Raw genomic sequence first — 18,983 nt, forward strand, 5'->3', positions numbered from 1 at the left:
CTTGTATTAGATGAATTTAAAAATACTATTTCTTTTGGCTTTTTTACAGTGCAAATACTTGTAATCAAACAAATATAAAGTGAGCACTGTACGCTTTGTATTCTGTGTTATAATTGAAATCAATAAATTTTAAAATGTAGAAAACACCCAAAAATATTTAAATAAATGGTATTTTATTGTTTAACAGTTCGATTAATTGCACGATTAATCGTGATTAATTTTTTAAATCCCCTGACAGCCCTATCCAAAATACAAACAGCACACAGAACATTTACATTCTCTAAATTTCTAGTTTATTCAGCATCACAGATCAAGTTGCAGCTCACAGTAGAAAACAATTTTAGGGTATAAGAGTTTTCAGTAAATCAACAGAAATACAGCCATCCAGAGTACTTACATATCTGCTTCCTTTTGCCTAGACTTTTCTGTGACTTTGTTTATAACAGAGTCAGCAAGATTTAACCTATCTGAAAAATACATTAAAAAAAAAAGAAGTGAAGATCAAAGAGGTTTTCCACCAACAAAACTGCAGCTACACTTTTGCTGCCAATAGACATAGACATATCACACATCACACACATTCAAGGCACATAAAGAAATATTTGTAACAAGATGATCAGGTTTTCAAAACATATGTACTAGAGGCATGTGTGAACTTAGCATTCTCCTCTATGGGTCTGAGACCCACTCCAGGATTATAGAGGAGCAACCGGGCTACTGCCCTGGAGATGAGACAGTGCCTAGAGATGCTTTCCTTCAGATGGGATGTTAAACAGAAGTCTATCTGCCCTTCTCTCAAGAAACTTAAAAAATCCCATGCCATTTTCCAAACAGAGTAAGCAATAGCCCTCAGTGTCCAAGCCAATATCCCCTCAATATTGCTAATTCTGATGTTTAAGGTAGCATGTGACTTAATGCCAAGTATACTGCTGCTGTTTGTGTCTATAAATCACTGCCCTACTACTTATCTCATCATTTTGGAAATCTTTTGGTATGAAAGATACTAGACAAAAATCACTGAATCCTAGTATAAATTTGATATCACAAGATATCATTGTATGTTACACAGCAACTTCACTGCATACTGACTAGACAGAATATTGTAGAACCAAAAAAGCTGAGGTGCTGCAGCTCTGAGAGTGATCAGATGATGGTCTGATGGACAGCTGAGTCCCTTCCTCCCAGCTAATCAGATTGTTTCTGGGGTGAAATTACAGAAGAGTTATTTTGTGTAATCAGAAGGAGGCAGAGGAAAGAGAGACTGACAGCTCTCTAGGGGAGAAGGAGACTCCAGGAATGGTATCTAAAGACAAACATGATGTCTGAAGGTGACATCCAATATTAACCCTTTTAACTGTTTGGTAACAGCTGGCTAGTTATAATGCTTAAAAGCTCTCACTCACTGTAATTAGAATTAGTCATTGAATGTCACCAAGGTGTACCTATTACCATAAAAGATGACGATAGGATTATACTTACCTAGATTAATTTTATGCTCAAATTTTCTTAGGGCCTTGTCTGTAGGAGTGGACATTTTTGCTGAATTGCAACTAGGGGTCTGTCTATTTGCCTGAAACAAAGGATTTGTTACATAATTTGCCTTCCCTAAGTAGTCCTTCTAAATACACACAGTACCTTGGGGGGGGGGGGGGAAATCAATTTATCTAGTTTGATCTGCTCATGTCTCTAAACACCTGTACAAGCTTATCTGCATTTAGAAAATCAGAATTTGTCAGGGTACGGACATAGCTTAGAACTAGAAATGATTTCAGTTAAGAGAAAACAAAAAACATATGTGGGTTCAAAATGCTATTAGCTAAGAGCTCAAGGAGAAGGTGCTTGTTAACCAGGGAATTGACTGTCACTCAGTCAACTAGTGTGTTTTAGCTCCCAAGAAGGAACAAGAACACCAGTGATGGGGAAAACAAGGAGAAAAAACACCAAGAGAGAGATGGGGAGAAAAACTGAGAGGGGAAAGAGTCAGAGCAAAAAGAGAGAACAAAGAAAGGGCGTGCATGGCTTGCCAAAGAGGCATCAGTTCCTACAGGCACTCTTCTCCAGACCCAATCAATGTCTGCCCCAGACAGATCCCCATCATAAGCCCCTAAATAGCACACACCACACATAACTCCCTCCTCCCTATGTCTCCTTCCAAAGCCCATAAGGAAGAAATAGGTAGCCCATGAAATACGTTTTGTGCCAGCCACAACATTCTGTAACTGCTCCCCTTCAGTTTCCCAGAGACACTCTGATGTCCCTATGTCAAAGAGAAAAGGAGAAATGTTCTCCTTCCGCTGCCCAAGCTGAGAGCATAGTGAAAAGTAAATTAGTTTTCAAATTCAGTGGGTTAATTATTTAAGCTAGTAATTCAGACAAGATTTCTAACCTGACAGAAACCCCTCTAAATCCATTCACCTTTGGTGTTTTGCATAGGTTTACTTGCCTCCTTTACTAATGATACAAAATGTATGCTTGCCCTCACACTCCCCAGTCACATCAAGCATGTCGTCTCACAAACTGGTGAGAAGGAAAGGATAGAAACCCAGGAATACAGAAGGAGGATATTGAAAAGGAGGACATCACAGTGATATCAGGGTGGAGAGATAGGTTGAGACCCCAAAGGAATGGAACAGAGTTGCAGCCACAGGCAAGACCAAGCAATAAGAGCTGAGGAAGGAGAACCACCGGGGCATGGGAAGAGGGTGGCATTGGTTAGGAGGTATGCGGTGGGTGTGTGTGAGAGGAGGAGAGACAGGAGGCATGGGGATGCTCCTAAGCTAAGAGTGCAGTGACAAGTCCCAACTTGAATTTATGGTTGGGGTCACATTCACATATCATTGTGCCCTGCTTTAGTCCCGTTTACTATTAGAAACTCTGAAAAGTTTCCTGGAAGTGTCTTTAATGTACCTGTGGATTGCAGCCTCCAGTTGCAGTATGATGCTTGGTGAGTCTTCCAACTGATTCATCCCAGTCCCATTCTTCATCCTCATCCTCATCCTCATATTCAATTTCATCAGTGTCCACTTCCTCAGACAAACATGACTGCTGATGTTTAACTGTTACCTCTTCCTCTTTAACTGTTTCTGTGCCCTGGGTCAATTCACTTTAAAAAAAAAAAACTATATAAATAAACCTGATATATAAATAAATAAACCCTGTACAGAATCATTGTGAAATTAATGTACAGTCATCCAGAAGAATGAAATAGCAAGGGTACCTCTCTGCTCAATATTTTATTATTTCACCTGCCCTGAAGAGCTCTTCTGCATGGTGGCTCACTTTTACTATAGCACTTTTAAGTATCTTCTTCCTTTGCTTAAATGCTGTTTTGTAATTCGTTCAACTACTCTGTTCAGTGAATCAGAGATATTTGGCACTCTCTGCAACTCCTACTGAACACCTACACTAGAAAAGACCATCCTGTTCACTCTTCAGAGGCAGACACACTCCACTGTCCTAGCAAACTAGGCTAGGCAAGGATTCTAGCTGAGATGTTCCCAAACTGGACCTTACTGCTGAGCTGCAGAAAGCTCAACAAATACCCCGGTCTGAGAGATCAACAGATCCAGCACTAAAACTGATGACCTAGAAATTAACATTTAGTTGTTATGAGCGCTTATGATCCATCCTAAGCTCAGTCCCTATGGTCTGTCAGGTCTCTTCATATTCTTCCCAGGTACCTCTAATTTCTCCTTAGTCACCTCAGGGTATGTCTACACTGCAATAAAAGACACGCAGCATGGATGCAACTGGCCCAGGTCAGCTGACTCGGGCTCAGGCTGCAGGGCTGTAAAATTGCCATGTAGACATTTGGGCTCATGCTGGAGCCTGAGCTCCAGCCTGAACCCAAATGTCTACTCTTCTATTTTTAACCTCGCAGCATGAGCCTTGCAAGCTCAAATCAGCTGACCCAGACTCTGACACTCGGCGCTGCAGGGTTTTTAATCGCAATGTACACATATCCTCAGATATTTGTAAGGTTCCCTCCCACATCAAAAATAAACTGAATATTACCTTAGCCTGAAACATACCAATTCTAGATTCCAGATCAATTTATCATAAGCATATGCAGTCCAGAAGATCTTTTCATCAAATGCAATAGAAAAATGAGACCATAGGCTATAGAGGTGAAATTTACTCCTCCCCGACACAAAATCTGAGGAAATGGGTTCTTGGAAGAAGGTCAAGGATAATTTGGGAGATGGATTTTACCTCCAACATCCAGGAAAGCCACAGATTCACCATAGCCCTTCCAAGGTTGCTATTCTAGCCTATGACCTAGCATTGCCCCTCAGTACCTCCTACACTGGGGTTTTGAGCCACTGCATCAACTTAAATTTGGAGCCTTCTTACACGATAAGCAAAGGAGTGAGGAGGCCTCTGTGTATATCCATTGTGCTCTCACATGTCACAGTTGTAGATGTGTAGGGTTCAAGTAGGGCAGAATGTCTCACATGGACCCAATATGAGATGGGGAGGGGTGAATTTCACCCTAAGAATTTATCAACCCTTTCCCACTGCACTTCTCCATCCTTTGCTGACAACTCTACTATTCAATTTAGAACGAGGATCCTGACAGATCATAAGAACAGTCATACTGGGTCAGGACAATGGTCCATTTAGCCCAGTATCCTGTCTTCCAATAGTAGTCAGCGTCAGATGCTTCAGAGAGAGTGAACAGAACAGGACAATTATTGAGTCCAGTCCCAGCTTCTGGCATGGAGAGGTTAAGGGACACCCAGAGCATGGGGTTACATTCCTGATCATCTTAGCTAACAGCCATTAATGGACCTATCCTCCATGAACTTACCTAATTTCTTATTTGAACCCAGTCATACTTTTGTCCTCCAAACATCCCCTGGCAATAAGTTTTACAGGTTGACTGTGGAATGTCAAATGTGCTGAACACAGGTTTTGTTAAACAAAGACAAAAAACAAAAAGAAAAAACTTTTCCACATTCAGATCAACCTTTCACAAATTTTACACATAATGTAAATATTTCCGTGATTTTATTTAAACAATTTTTTAAACAAAAACATTCTCCTCCATGCTTTGAAACAATTCAGGAGAATCACAGAGTGAAACAGCCTGGAAACTCCCGATAAACAAATTTGCAACAAACCAATCTATTTTTATTGCCTAAGCAGAGAGCGTAAAAAGTAAATAGACTTTATATATAGTCTTACATACAATTTCTAACCTGACAGCATTCCTTTAAATCTAGTCATATTTTGCATGTTTTGTAGATTTCTTTCCTTTGATAATCATCCAAAATGTCTCTTTCCTCACAATCCACCCTGTCCCTATTTGCTCCAGGATGTAATGTACAATAGTAACTGACGCCAAAATTATTCCCTTGGCATCAGAATCTGGAGTAAAACACATTGGATTACAATGTCATTGCAGGACCAAGAAGCAATAGAAGTAGGACCTGATGGGCAAAAAGCATCTTTAATCATCAAGCATCCAATCCTGCAACACATACACATATAATTGTTGAAGTGAGTGGTTCCACTTAAATCAGCAAGACTATTCCTAACAGTAAGCACTACACCTCATAAGTAATGTTTGCAAGACTATGCAGGCCCTAATCCTGCACAGAGCTCTACCAAGAGGCCCCCTGTACCCATGCAGAAGTCTTAGGGGCCAAAACAGCAGAGGAGGAAATATCATTAACAAATTGTTCCTCATTGTATTAAAAAAAAAAAAAAAAACCTTGTTCCCCACCATTCCACCAACACTGCCCCAACTCTTCGACACTATCTTAAAAATACAAGTAGGCGGTCAGTGAGGGAAAAAACAAACTCTGTTCTAACTTTTCACGTGATTTGAAAATAATCTTGGCAGCTTGTTTTCTCCTTACCTGTCAGAGGAGTCTGCATCATCGAATTGCCCTGGGACTGTTCGGCGCATCATCTCCTTCCTGTAATTCATTGCTGCAGTAGGTCTCCACACCACGTACAGAGGACTGCAATCCGTGTCATATACACAATGTGTTCGCTAGGTTATGTACTGTGTTTATGAGCTATAAACTAAATTCTATGTGCGGTCTCTTAGCTCTACACCTTACACTGAAGCTATGTCGGATGTGAAGGCTACGTGTGTTAGATGTATACACACAGTGTATGCTCAGGACACTCCAGTGTATACTATAGCATGCAGGTTAGGCACTCTGTGCACGTTACAGTGAATACACTACACGTGTGTGTTACACACAAACACTCGATAGGCCGCGTTGTGTGTTACCATACGCACAGGCAGCGCAGTAGGAAGGCAGCGTCACGTGCTATGTGCCGTGTGTCACACCACACACACACACACACACACACACACACACGGGTTGCGTAGCCTACTGGGTGGTGCGCGGGTCCCAGGCTACGTGCGTGTGGCCCCTTCGCTGGGGCTGCAGCTCCCCGCGTGCGGCGCGCGGCCTCCTCCGCGTCCCGGGACTCGGAGCTCGGACACGCGCCGCAGCTAGCACCAGCCAGGAACCACCCTCTACGGCACAGCCAGAGGCTCAAAAAAAAAGCCACGAATGCGACCGCGCGCTCTGAGAAGCCGCACCCATCCGCGCGCCGGTCTCGTTTAAACCAATGCCGAGGCGCCGGGACTGCACGCCTCCTCCGCGCAAAGTCTATAAACCCCAGCCGCACCGCCCGGTACGCTGTACGTGTGCCTGTATCCCGAGTACCCGTGCACAGCAGTGTATACCCGTAACATGGCACGGAAGCCAGGTACCTGCATAACCGGTACCTCTTCCGCCTACAGAAACACAGTAGCTAGGTACTCGGGGTACAGACACACACGTACAATAGTTATATGGCCAATATTTATATACATCGGTATATTTATAAATCAACGCAATACGTATATCGCGTTCGCACACGTTAATGTGTGTGTGTACAGGTGTTATTTTGTGAACGCTGACATCAGGCTTCTCGAACATGGTTAGGAGCTGGCTGTCAAAACCAATAGCGCTTAATGCGGTGTAAGGTTGCGGCTGAACTTGAGCCGCGGGCCGATGAGTGGTTGTTACAAATCCCCGGCACCAGTTCCGTTTACACGTGCCCGTGAGACAAATCCAACATTCTGCTTCAATGCTCTCATCCCCGCCCCTCTCCCGCCGTTCAGGCAGGGGGGTTGGTTGTGGATTTGTCATGTCACAGGGGGTCTTTGTGACGTCACCGCAGTCCTAGCCAACTGGACTCCTAAGACCAGCCAGACCCCAACCCACCTCATACGCGGATGGTCCAGGAGGGTACGGGAAGCACCTGGACTGAATTCAGAAGTTTCCATGGATCCAAGAAGTGAGTTCATTAGAATTTAAGACCTAGCAAAAACTGATTATGAGAAGTGAAAAGAGGTGCTGCCCAGTGATAATTTTCTCCCCCACTTATAAAAAAAAGTCCCAAATAGAACTGTAAGATTAAACTGGGTTAAATACAGTTCATAAAATGCAAGGGGGGGGGTTATTATCATTACCATGATAGGTATTTCCCTAGGAAATTTTTTTTCTAAGAGAAAAACTGCTAAGTATCCCATATTATGGTATGAACTATTAACCTTAAGGAGGTTAAAGTTAAGATACTTTTCTGAAATATTTGAACTATTTTGGTTTGCAAAAATCAGACTCATAAAAATTCTGATAAGTGCATTTTCAGTCTTTCTAGAAATACCATGAGAATTGCCTTTTCTTATGTTATTTTGGCTTATATGCCTCTGATCCAACCAGGACCAGCAAGTGTAAAGGTGCGTGAAAATTGGGTCAGGGAGAGGTTTGGGCTAAGAACTGTGTGAAATCCTGGCTCCATTGAAATCGAAGGCAAAACTCCCATTGACTTCAATAAGGCCAGGATTTAATCCAATCCAATTTTTAATTCAATCCAGTTCATCCATCTCTACTAAACATTGGTGATTAAAAAGAAGATGAATAAAAATATTTATAAAGTCATCCTTATTTTGTTACAGTTTATTCTAAATTGAAAGCATACTTTTGTCATGTCATGTCATGTTATGTCATGCAATCAAAAATACTAGGGCTTCCTCAGAATAAGAGACCTGGATCAGTGGATTTTGCCTTAGATCTGAAAATCTTGTAATAAGAGTTGGATCAGGCCCTTACTTCTCCACTGTGAACATAGTGAGCACACAGTCCTGTCTATGGCCGAAGACTCTGACCAATTCCACTACTGTGGCTCCATATGCTCTTCTGCTTGTCCCTTATTCTAAACTGATACCCCAGTCACCATGATAGATGGACAAGCATAGGCCTTCTATTCTGGAGGCCATGGCAGGTCTGAATTACAGAATTCTCATATATAGGTTACATAAATCAGTAGAACTATCACTCCCAGAAGTCCTTTTACCCTCCCTTACTAGGAATAACTACTCACTACTTTCAAGAAGAGTTTAATTGGCAGAATATATATACTGGATGCAGGAATTTCACAGACTTCAATTGAAGCTTTTTCTGAGTAAAGATTGTTACTCTATAAAGGCAGATATATAGAGAGTACACACTCATATACCCATTATGTAGTATGTAATGTAGATTGTGTGGTCTCTGTGTTATATATACAGGTGTATATAATATACTATAAAATCTTTCTTTACTCTGACAAAACTCCAGCTGAACCCAATGGAATTCCCAATATTCAGTCCTCACTAGATCACATTTCTCTACATATGTCATAATAATGTCTTAATATTCAATACAAAAGACAAGGTGGGTGAGGTAATATCTTTTATTGGACCAATTTATGTTGCTGGAAGAGACAAGCTTTCAAGCTTCACCAACAGAAGTTGGTCCAATAAAAGATACAACCTCACCAACCTTGTCTCGCTCATATACTGGGACCAACATGGCTGCCACAACACTGTTAATAACCAATACACAGACAGTTTGATTGCTGCTTGCTTGCTTGTTTGTTGATGTGTTAGAAAAATGAAGGTGGAGGTCTGTCTTTTGCTATCATTGTTTGTGGTTTATGCTAGTTGAAATTAAAAGGGTTACAATCTTTTATTTGCAGATGTTTCCCCACCATCCAGTATGTAAAGATGAAGGCTATCAAAAGTTTTTGACTTTGGCAGTAATCAGTAAAGCAGAGGTCGATGCTTTTACTCAGCAGCCTTTAAATACAATGAGTGAAGGAGATGCCATTTCCCTCAGCAATGCTTCTCTGCAGGTGACCCACCGAGATTCTCTTAATGTTGAAAGCAGCAGTACAGCTTCAGAGATCTCTCAGGTGTGTACATCATAGAGCTACTTTGGGATATCTCTAAATTGGGATATCTCTAAATTCTCCCATGCCAGTCTCTGGTTCACATGGAAATTAAATATCCCATGAATATTTTTACCAAAGGAGTAGGGGAATTACATGCTGGTATCCGAACTGATATTCTCCTCCAGTAAGGCAGGTTCTCATGGTTTTGTGTGAGCTGTTGTTAAGACAGTGGTGTGTCTTTGCTCTCTACACATCTTTAGGAATATGAGGAAACCAAATAGACACAGTTGGGTTCCAAATAACTGTATTTACTAAATATATAAGTATACGAGACCTAGCTCCATATATACACCATTGCTCTGTTAGGGTTCTGTTGGCATCAAAACTAGAAGAGAGGAATGCCCACTAGAGGGCTCCCAAACTATTTAAAGCACTACTGCCCAGTACCTATACACTGCAGAGAGCTGCAACATTTCTTCCAGCCTTAATGTTCTATCAGTATGTGTACATCGTTTTGAGCAATGTGATTTGTAATGCCTTGAGTATGAAAGGCAGTATCTGAAAACAAACTGTATTCTTACTTATTATTGTACTGTAGTATCTAAGAAACCCAATCCAGGATCAGGGCCCTATTATGCTTGGCACTGTACAGACAAGTAACAAAAAAGGGAGTCTCTACCCCCAAAGGCTCACAGTCTAGGTATTCTATATATATTTTTGCTTAAAGTGAATCTAATGCTTATGAAGTGTTGATGGTCCTGGAGGCTGAAGTTCTTTATGTGTCAACAAAATAAGTGAAGTGTGAGTAGCAGCAGCGTAAGCTTCCTCATGCTGTCCTGTCAGCATGCTGGTGACCCTGACCCAGAGGGGACCAGCAGTGAGAGTGTAGGTCATTCCCTGTGCCCAGTCAGTCTTTGCCGATGCTGCCAGGGAAAACTAGGAGCTGGGCTGAGATCACCCTCTCATTTCTTTTAGGATCAACTATCACATGGTTTCAGCTACTACTGATCACCTGGGATAGGTTTGAAGTAGAGACTTGCAAGTTTATTCCATTATATATTTAATAAGGAACTCTGCAAGTAAACATGGTGATTCAGTTGACTGATTGGGAATTAGCTTGCTTGTAACATTGATTATTAACTATTTCCTACTCTAGAGATACTTTCTCAGATTTGCTTTTATTCCCTTCTTTCCTCAAGGCCTCCATGTGGGTGAACATCTCTCTAGCCAAGGTGGGCTGGATATTTCTCCTCTAGGAGGCCAACAATGCTCATTCTGAAACAGCCATAGAAGGTGACGCAAGAAGTGACTCCCTAGGGAATATGTGACACCTGTGAGAGGGTTGATTTCAGTGAAGCTCCTGCTTCTGCAAGTAGCTAGCAAAAGTACCATGTCCTCAGGAGAACGATCTTATATTTAAAGTACTGTGCTGGGTCTCAGGAGATCAGATTTGATTCCTGGCTCTGCCACAGACTTCCTGTGTGACCTGGCACAAATCACTTAATATCTCTGGTATCAGAGGGGTAGCCGTGTTAGTCTGGATCTGTAAAAGCAGCAAAGAGTCCTGTGGCACCTTACAGACTAACAGACGTATTGGAGCATGAGCTTTCGTGGGTGAATACCCACTTCGTCAGATGCATTTGACGTGCATCCGACGAAGTGGGTATTCACCCACGAAAGCTCATGCTCCAATACGTCTGTTAGTCTATAAGGTGCCACAGGACTCTTTGCTGCTTTTAATATCTCTGTGATTCAGTTCCCTGGCTGTGAAATGGGGAAGATAACAATTCCTTACTTCACAGGGGTGTTGTGAGAATAAATAAACTCAGGTAGTATGTTGATGGATATCCCACTGATATCTAGATAGCCAACGAAACAGAGGGGAAGCTGGAATTTTTTTGGACTGAGCAGAGGGCTGGAGTTCAGAGATCAGGATTCTAATTTCTGCTTTGCTATTTTCTTGTGGTGTGTCTTGACTTACATGGCTGTGCAGGGCTGTGAGACAACCCCCACACCACCACCTCTGTGCAGCCTCTCCATGTCTCGTTGGTCTCAAGCAGAGGTGGGAGGAAGCAGGGGCTGCATGCTCAAACTTTTTCCCCGCCTCCATACAGGTCAGCAGGGAGTGGACAGAGAGGACTAACTTGCAGCTCCACCCCCATCAGGGCCGGCTCCAGGTTTTTTGCTGCCCCAAGAGAGAAAAAAAAAAAAGCCAGAGTGCTGCCGCCGAAGCAAAAATAAATAAATAAATAAGGCAGAGTGCCACCACTGAAGTTTAAAAAAAAAAATTAAAAGGAGTGCCGCCCCTTGAAAAGAGCCGGCCCCAAAGGGCTGGAATGCTGCCCCTTGAGAAGTGCCGCCCCAAGCACATGCTTGGAATGCTGGTGCCTAGAGCCGGCCCTGACCTCCATTCAACATGCCACCTGGCATAAGTGAGCTGGCATGGGGTGAACTGTAATCTACTACTGATCACAGTCAGTATCAGGTTTTTACTAACCTCCAGGAACAAGGAATTGTAGCTATGCACTGCTCCATACACAGGATGGTGCCTAAAAGCTCTGTCTAACCCTGGTTGATGACACTTGCTCATCTTTGGCTAGGAAAAGCAAATACACTGTGATCAGGGCCGGCTCTCGGTACCAGCCCAGCAAGCAGGTGCTTGGGGCGGCCAAGAGGAAGGGGCAGCACATTGGGCTCTTCAGCGGCAATTCGGCGGGGGGGTCCCTCGGTCCCTCTCAGAGGGAAGGACCTGCCGCTGAATTGCCGCCGAAGAAGAAAGCGGCTCGGTGGAGTTGCCGCCAACTGCGATCGCGGGTTTTTTTTGTTTTTCTGCTGCTTGGGGCGGCAAAAACCGTGGAGCTGGCCCTGCACAGAACATAACACAAAATGGTGCCTTGCTCTGCAGATAGCATAAGCCTTGAGTGATTTAAAGGTGTACTGCAGAGAAAGCAAAATCCATTCTGGGCCAAATAACGGGCGCCAGCGGCGGCTCCAGGCACCAGCACTCCAAGCGCCCTGCCGGTCCCTGCGAGGGAGGCAGTCCGGCAGCCTTCGGCGTCTTGCCTGCAGGAGGTCTGCCGGTCCCACAGATTCGGTGGCAATTCAGCGGCGGGTACGCCGAAGCCACAGGACTGGCGGACTTCCCGCAGGCACGGCGCCGAAGGCAGCCTGCCTGCCGTGCTTGGGGCGGCAAAAAAGCTAGAGCCGCCCCTGACTGTGATTCACACTTATTGGAGAAAATAAACAGAAAAACCGTCTGTGTGTAGTGACTCTTTTTGTGATGAGTGAGGCCTTGCTACCAGCTGAAGATCCAAGTGATGAGGATAATTAAGGAGTCCCCTTTTTGTGTTTGCAGGATGAAATACAGAATGCGAGGCAGAAAGGGGATCCTGGCTGCAGACTCTACAAAGGAGATCATCTTTTTGAGCCAGGGTTGGAAAATTTGATATACAGTATGTTCCTCTTTGGCAATGAATCAGGAAATAGAAAGAACTTTAGCTGTCTTTTTTTTTTATAGTGCCCCTAAGTGTGCTACAGTGGCCTTTCACAGAAGGTATAGAAAGACTCACTCCCTTCCCCAAAGCACATGGGGCCTGGTCCAGAGTCTATTGATATCAATAAAAAGCTCCTTTTGATTTCAGTAGGTTTAAGATCAAGCACTTACCATCTACCTTTCAGATGTGACGTTAGTAAGGAAGATAAGCAGTAGAGACAGGATGGAGCAAGGAGGTCTGGAAACAGTAGGAATATAATCAAGATACTGTTTAAGCAAAGGTGTATGTATTTACATAAAAACACAACTATGTCAATCGGACAGAAAATAACCTAGAGAAGAAACATGAGGTCCATATTCAATTCACCAACACACAAATTTCACTTGTAAATTGCAGTGAATAATAAATTCCCTTCCACTGTGTCCACGGTGACACTGAAATGAGATAATTTGGTCCTCACAGCTGTTCCTGACTTGTCAGACCTTCATTCCATGCAGGCTCACTGATGACTCAGAATAGGCTGCCACAACACGCTGCTGCCTACTCCTGTGAGCAGGAGCAGAATGCACGCCCAACTAGCACTTGCTGCTGACAGCAGCATATGTGCTTAGCTGGCAGCGGGGGCTGCACACACCCACTAGCTGGCAGATTACCTCTTCTATAGCCTAGAGGCCTAGATCCCCAGCTGGTGAAAATCAGCATAGCTCCACTGAAGTCAATGGAATTACATTGATTTACACCAGCTAAGGATCTGGCCCATAGCGTGCAAGCCAGCATGCTAGTCATAAGTACCTCCTAGTATTGCTTTGAGCATTAGGATTGATTCTGCTCTGCTGCTTGCTCCAGTATAAAAGACTCCCTATACCCTGTTTCCCTTTACATGCCAGCACAATAGAGGCCAGGATCCAGTCCATAGCATGCTAATTCTTTTGCATAATTCACTATTCCCTAACATTGTAGTCTAAATTCTGCCCTCACATGCACATTGATTTCAGTGGATGTTGTACACATGTATCTGAGGGCTGAAATTTGAGTGTGCTAACATAATCCCTGGTGTGAGCATTCACGTAGTTGCATCATGTTCAGGTTAGGTTATTTCTGATCAGAAAGCCATGTAAACTGAAAGGAAATCATACACCTGTTATGCTAACCTGAAACAGAACAGCATACCTCTCCCCAGTTACAGTGTGATATTTCTATTAATGTTCTATGAACCAGTTCAAATGTATTTACTCAATCCCATCTTGACTATGTGCAGATTTTGAAGACTCTTCACAGAAAGTTTTGACACCATTATGTGATACAAGAACATGCCTTAGCAACAAGAACTCTCTGTATGTAGCAGACTGGAAGGAATCCTCAGATAATGAAAGAATATTCTTCCCTAGGAAGGAATTATTATCCAAAGAAGAATCAACAGAACGCAGCAAAATGCTGGACTGGTCAAAGGAAAGCTCCATTACTAGAAAAGACTTGATTAAAAAAGCATCATGGGAAACTGAGAATGAGGAAGTTTCACTGGCAAAAGAATTGTTACCTCTGGAAGATGATCCATTTGTGATAATGGGGGAGTCATTGCTGGAGTGCATTGTTAAGGAATCCCCCATAAAAGAAGTGTCCTATTTTCTCACTCAGTCCACAGGCTCTTTAATTAAGAAAAATCCGTGTTTTGTTACTGAAGAATTATTTTTCAGAGAGGACAACTTTATCTTGACTGGCAAAGCAGCCAGTCATGAAGGAAATATGGTAAGATTTCAAACTGCAATCCACAAGAAAATGGAAGCATGTTGATGAAAACGATGTTCCCTATTATAGCTAGTGGTGATATTTGAAATGATGTGTATACCTAGTCATACTCTCTGTGGGAGAGTACTGCACCTCCTTGATGTATGATGTTATTAATAAGAGAGTAGATGTATTCTAAATCCCCCCTTGATACTAAAGTTGGGTGCAATAGAAATGCCTATTGAATTAACTGAGCTCTGGATTTTATGAGAGAGCATATTTTCACTGATGTACGGATTCAGTTTACAAACACCTTCTTTTGGCAGACAGCCACTGAACAACACGTTGACTGTGCAGAGAACTTGAAGGATATTTCTCCAGTCTCTTTGGATGAAAACATAGAATATATTCAAGCTCTGATGAAATCAAATAGACTCATGAAAGAAAATATCAAGAGCAACTTATTACATTGTTGCAACAAAGAGGAAAGTGTTGGCGGCAGCCTTCTGTCTGAGTCTGTGAGATGCGTTTTATTTATAATTTTTCTATCCTTTTAGCCACACATATGCAATAAGGGGAAGAAATTTTTAGTTTAAATGAGTTGAAAACTGCTTAAAAATGTGGGCTAAACTCTGCTCCAATTTACTATTAGTTTTATGATAGCATCTGAGAACCCTCAATCAAAAATCAGGGCCTTCTTGTGTTAGGCATCACTGATACCCAGTTCTGTCCCACTGAAGTCAGTGGAGTTGCCCAATAGAATGGAAAGCAGAATTTGGCCCTTTATCTCTCTTTTGGTTAAGTTGTACCACCATTGAGTGAAATTTCCCTTATGTAGGGGATACAGAAATTCAACACATATATCGTTGCATGGATCAGTGAAAGTCACTTTTTATCTGTGGTCTTGTTTGCCCTTTCAACTTAAATGTTCTCTGTCTCCACTTTCATGCTATTGTGTGCAATAGCTGTGCCTGATAGCTTGAGTTTTTTAAATTCCTGTTGTAAGATGGTTGCTCAACACAATTTAGAACCCAAACCTACAATGGCATCCTTGTGAGCCCCATTCATTTCCTGGGGGCTCTGCACAGACAGAGTGGCCAGGGGTGCCATTGCAGGACTGGGGCCCTAGAAAGATGCTGTTTTTTATTCATTGTCAGTCCAGGAAAATACACAGCATCCTATTTCTGGTTGGGAAAGATTCTGTGTCTTGAATTTATTGCAATTTTATTTTTTGCCATTACAAAAATGAGCTGTTAATAATTTCAAAAGAAAAAAATACTATAAAAAGTGTTTTTGAAAATTTATATTTATTAACCTTATTTTGGTTTGCTTTGTAATGCCTGGGCCAGATTGATTCAGTTCTCAGATAAGTAATATTTCCATTTAAGTTAATGGAAATGCAGTGTGAGTAAGGAGAACTGACTAAAGAGGGAAGGATATGACCTCCTGTTTGTAATGGTAAAGTTGCAACAATATTGGTTCTCTTACAGTAAATGGAACTCATTCAAATTATCCTCAGGTGAACTAGTCAGGTAAGGCAGATAGTCACAGCCAATCAAGTCATGTATGCTTTTGTTTTTCTAATAAGTTGACAATAGGTTGTGGTTGTCCCCCAGGGAGCGTGTACATCTGACAAGTCTTTATTCCATCCTTCTGAGAAGTCACTCGATGGCCAAGAAGAATGCAAGCAAGGGGAAACAGGTAGTAAAGGAATTCTCTCATCTCATAGTACAAGAAGAAACTGCCTGAGTCCCTATGAAGCAGCCTTCAATATGTATGAGACAAAAAATTCAGAGCTTGGCCCAGAGAAACATCAATTTCAGGAGGGGGATGTGGACTTGAATGAGGTCATCAAGGGATTAGAACAGGACCAGCAAATGCAGCAAACCCAAATCATGGATCTTCAGTATGATAATATTTTTTTGGAGAAGAAGATTAAAGAAATAGAGAAGCTGCTGCTTGAAGAGGGGTGTGTAGACTTGGGCGAGGTCATGAAGAAGGTAGAACAGGACCAAAAGAAACAGCAGACCCAAATCATGGATCTTTACTATGATAACATTTCGTTGGAGACCAAGATTAAACAGCTAGAGGTGGAAATTGTCCAGCAGCTGCATTTTATAGACACCATAAACAAGCTGAAGAAGAACATCGAAGATCTAATTGAAGCAAAGGACAAGATCTCTGTGGAGAAGTCTGAGACTGACAGCTGCCTGAAGAATGTGCAGGAGGCTTTATCCAGTGCCAGGGACCATCTTGAGGAAGCTGGGGCTGAAAGAAAAGCCCTTCTGCTGCAGCTGGAAAAACTTAAAACCAATTATAGTCTCCTTCAGGAAAAGCATGAAGCAGAGATGGAGCAGAAGATCAAATCTACGACTCAGTGCTTACAGATGGATCAGACTATACGCAGAAAAGAGCAAGAAATACAAGAGCTGCAGCATCTTAAACAAAAATTGGAGCATGAAGTCAAGACTGCCACCTCCGCGTTGCACAGACTAAGGGAAGAAAAGGAGAATGCAGAGAAACAGCTCCTGTCCCTTCAGGCAGAACTTCAGAGACAGAAAGACGACAGGCTGGCAGAAAGGCAGCAGTTGGAATCCAGATATAACAACCTGGTTGCTCAGATTAAAATCTTGCAAACAGAATCTGAAAATGAGCGGGCTGAGACAGAGAAAATGCAACAGCGGATCAGTGCATTCAAAATAGAGAACCAAGAGCTTCAGCAACAGATAGTGAAAGACAGAGAGCAAAATCATTTTCTCCAGCTTGAAACTGCCAGGTGGAAAGAGCAGTATGACAAAATCAGGGAGTCACAAATAGTAAAGGTATTAGTATACACTTTGGATCCTTGACGTACTGTATTACTGTTAAAAGTAAAAGAACCTATGTCATTTAGAATAGACTAGAAAGCCCAGCTGTCTTACACACGCAGTGACCACCATGTGTCTTTCCTTCACTTTTTTAGAAGTGGTGAAATTCATCTCTCCACAGAAGCTCAGCACAAGGCCTGTGCCCCATTTAAGACCTACTTTGAAGGCTTCAGTGGTGCATAGGCCTTGATCTGCCTCTGTATACAGAGGTGAATTTCACCCGAAGCGCACATAGCAAACACACACACTTGCATAAAATGCAAGTCACACGTAGCTGCTAAATGCAACTTTTACAGGGTAAATATTGTGGTTGTGAGCACTGATTATGTATTTAAAATCCCTCACTGAAATAAATATGGTGCTCAAAATGTGTGTGTTTGGGGGGAGGGGGAGAGAGAATTTTGGTCCCCTAAAAATAGTATTTTTCTATCTTTTTTTCCCCTTTTCTCAGTGAAAGGTGGGAGTATGGGTCTGAGTCTGGGGTGGGGAAACTACGTTCCACGGGCCGGATCTGGCTGGTGAGCCATTTAAGCCGTCCCCAAGCTCCCGCTGGGGAGAGGGGTCTGAGGCTTGTCCTGCTCCGGTGCTGTAGCTGGGGCGCCAGGTTGGGGGCCACACCACGGGTCTCGGCCCTGCTCCAGCTGGGGTGCTGGGTCGGGGGCCGCACCACGTGGCATGGCCCCGCTCCGGCACTCTAACAGTGTCAGGGGCCACTCCACATGTAGAAGCCAGAGAAGAGACATGCCACTGCTTTGGGGAGCTGCTTGAAGTAAGCACTGCTCGGAGCCCACACTCCTGAGCCTCTCCCCATGCGCCAACCCTCTGCCCCAGCCCTGATCCCCCTACCGCTCTCCAAACCCCTCAATCCCAGCATGGAGCACCCTCCTGCACCTCAAACCTCTCATCCCCAGCCCCACTCCAGAGCCCACACCCCCAGCCAGAACCTGCACCCCTTCCCGTACCCCAGCCCTGTTCCCCCTACTGCCCTCTGAACCCCTCGGCCCCAGCCCAGAGCACCCTTCTATACCCCAAACTCCTCATCCCCAGCCCTCACCCCCAACGAGAGCCCTCACCCCCCCCCACACTCCAACCCCAATTTTGTGAGCATTCATGGCCCGCCATACAATTTCTATTCCCCGATGTGGTCCTCAGGCCAAAAAGTTTGCCCACCCCTGGTCTGAGTAAATGAGCCTTTGTACTGAGCAGAGATATAAGCAGCATATGTTGATTTCTTCTTTAATTTCCCTGTCTACATGCTAGGAGCAGATGCAGTATCAAATGATCCAAACACTCAGACATAAAATTGGAATACAGAAGGAAGAACTAAGGAAGAAAGAAGAAGAAATAGAGTGGAAGATGCATATTCTGGGGAGGTTTCTTCTGGTATGTTAGGACATGTGCTGTCCTTTCTTAGAAGAATGCTTTATTATAGAAATAGCAGTTACACTTTCATGTCTACAGATGACATAGTCCTTTTCTTCCTTACTTATGCAAACCTCCCATTGACTCCAGTGGGAATTCTGAGTGAGTAAGAAGTGCAGGAACAGGACTAAGTACTAAGACTTCTATCCGAAAAAAGTATTTAAGCATGTGCTTATCTTTAAGTACATGGGACTACTCCTGCAATTAAAAGATACACATATGTTTAAGTGCTTTGCTGGATAGGGGTCTA

At 43.1% G+C, this 18,983-nt stretch overlaps 2 protein-coding genes across 13 annotated transcripts in view; one reads left to right on the top strand and one right to left on the bottom strand.

The window, feature by feature from the left end:
- The window catches only part of RIOK1 (RIO kinase 1), a 28,642-nt gene extending 22,139 nt beyond the window's left edge, over window positions 1–6,503 (bottom strand). Inside the window, exons 1-4 of the mRNA XM_045005616.1 lie at window positions 5,865–6,503; window positions 2,908–3,103; window positions 1,480–1,570; window positions 398–467 (exon numbers count right to left, since the gene is read on the bottom strand). Of these exons, the coding sequence (XP_044861551.1) occupies window positions 398–467; window positions 1,480–1,570; window positions 2,908–3,103; window positions 5,865–5,935 (428 nt within the window). The 5' untranslated portion in view covers window positions 5,936–6,503. The remainder of the gene's footprint in view (window positions 1–397; window positions 468–1,479; window positions 1,571–2,907; window positions 3,104–5,864) is intronic.
- A 659-nt stretch (window positions 6,504–7,162) lies between these two features.
- The window catches only part of CAGE1 (cancer antigen 1), a 35,524-nt gene continuing 23,703 nt past the window's right edge, over window positions 7,163–18,983 (top strand). For 9 of the 12 annotated variants that reach the window (XM_045005606.1, XM_045005608.1, XM_045005603.1 and 6 more), the window contains exons 1-7: window positions 7,163–7,308; window positions 9,031–9,246; window positions 12,581–12,677; window positions 13,978–14,465; window positions 14,771–14,962; window positions 16,061–17,266; window positions 18,572–18,694. In XM_045005606.1, coding sequence (XP_044861541.1) covers window positions 9,031–9,246; window positions 12,581–12,677; window positions 13,978–14,465; window positions 14,771–14,962; window positions 16,061–17,266; window positions 18,572–18,694 — 2,322 coding nt within the window. In that variant the 5' untranslated portion in view covers window positions 7,163–7,308. Of the gene's footprint in view, window positions 7,309–9,030; window positions 9,247–12,580; window positions 12,678–13,977; window positions 14,466–14,770; window positions 14,963–16,060; window positions 17,267–18,571; window positions 18,695–18,983 lie in introns of those variants that run through there. The other 3 variants (XM_045005607.1, XM_045005609.1, XM_045005610.1) reach the window with 3 other exon arrangements.

Source organism: Mauremys mutica, chromosome 2 (assembly GCF_020497125.1).
Source record: "Mauremys mutica isolate MM-2020 ecotype Southern chromosome 2, ASM2049712v1, whole genome shotgun sequence".
In the NCBI taxonomy this organism is placed as follows: domain Eukaryota; kingdom Metazoa; phylum Chordata; order Testudines; family Geoemydidae; genus Mauremys; species Mauremys mutica.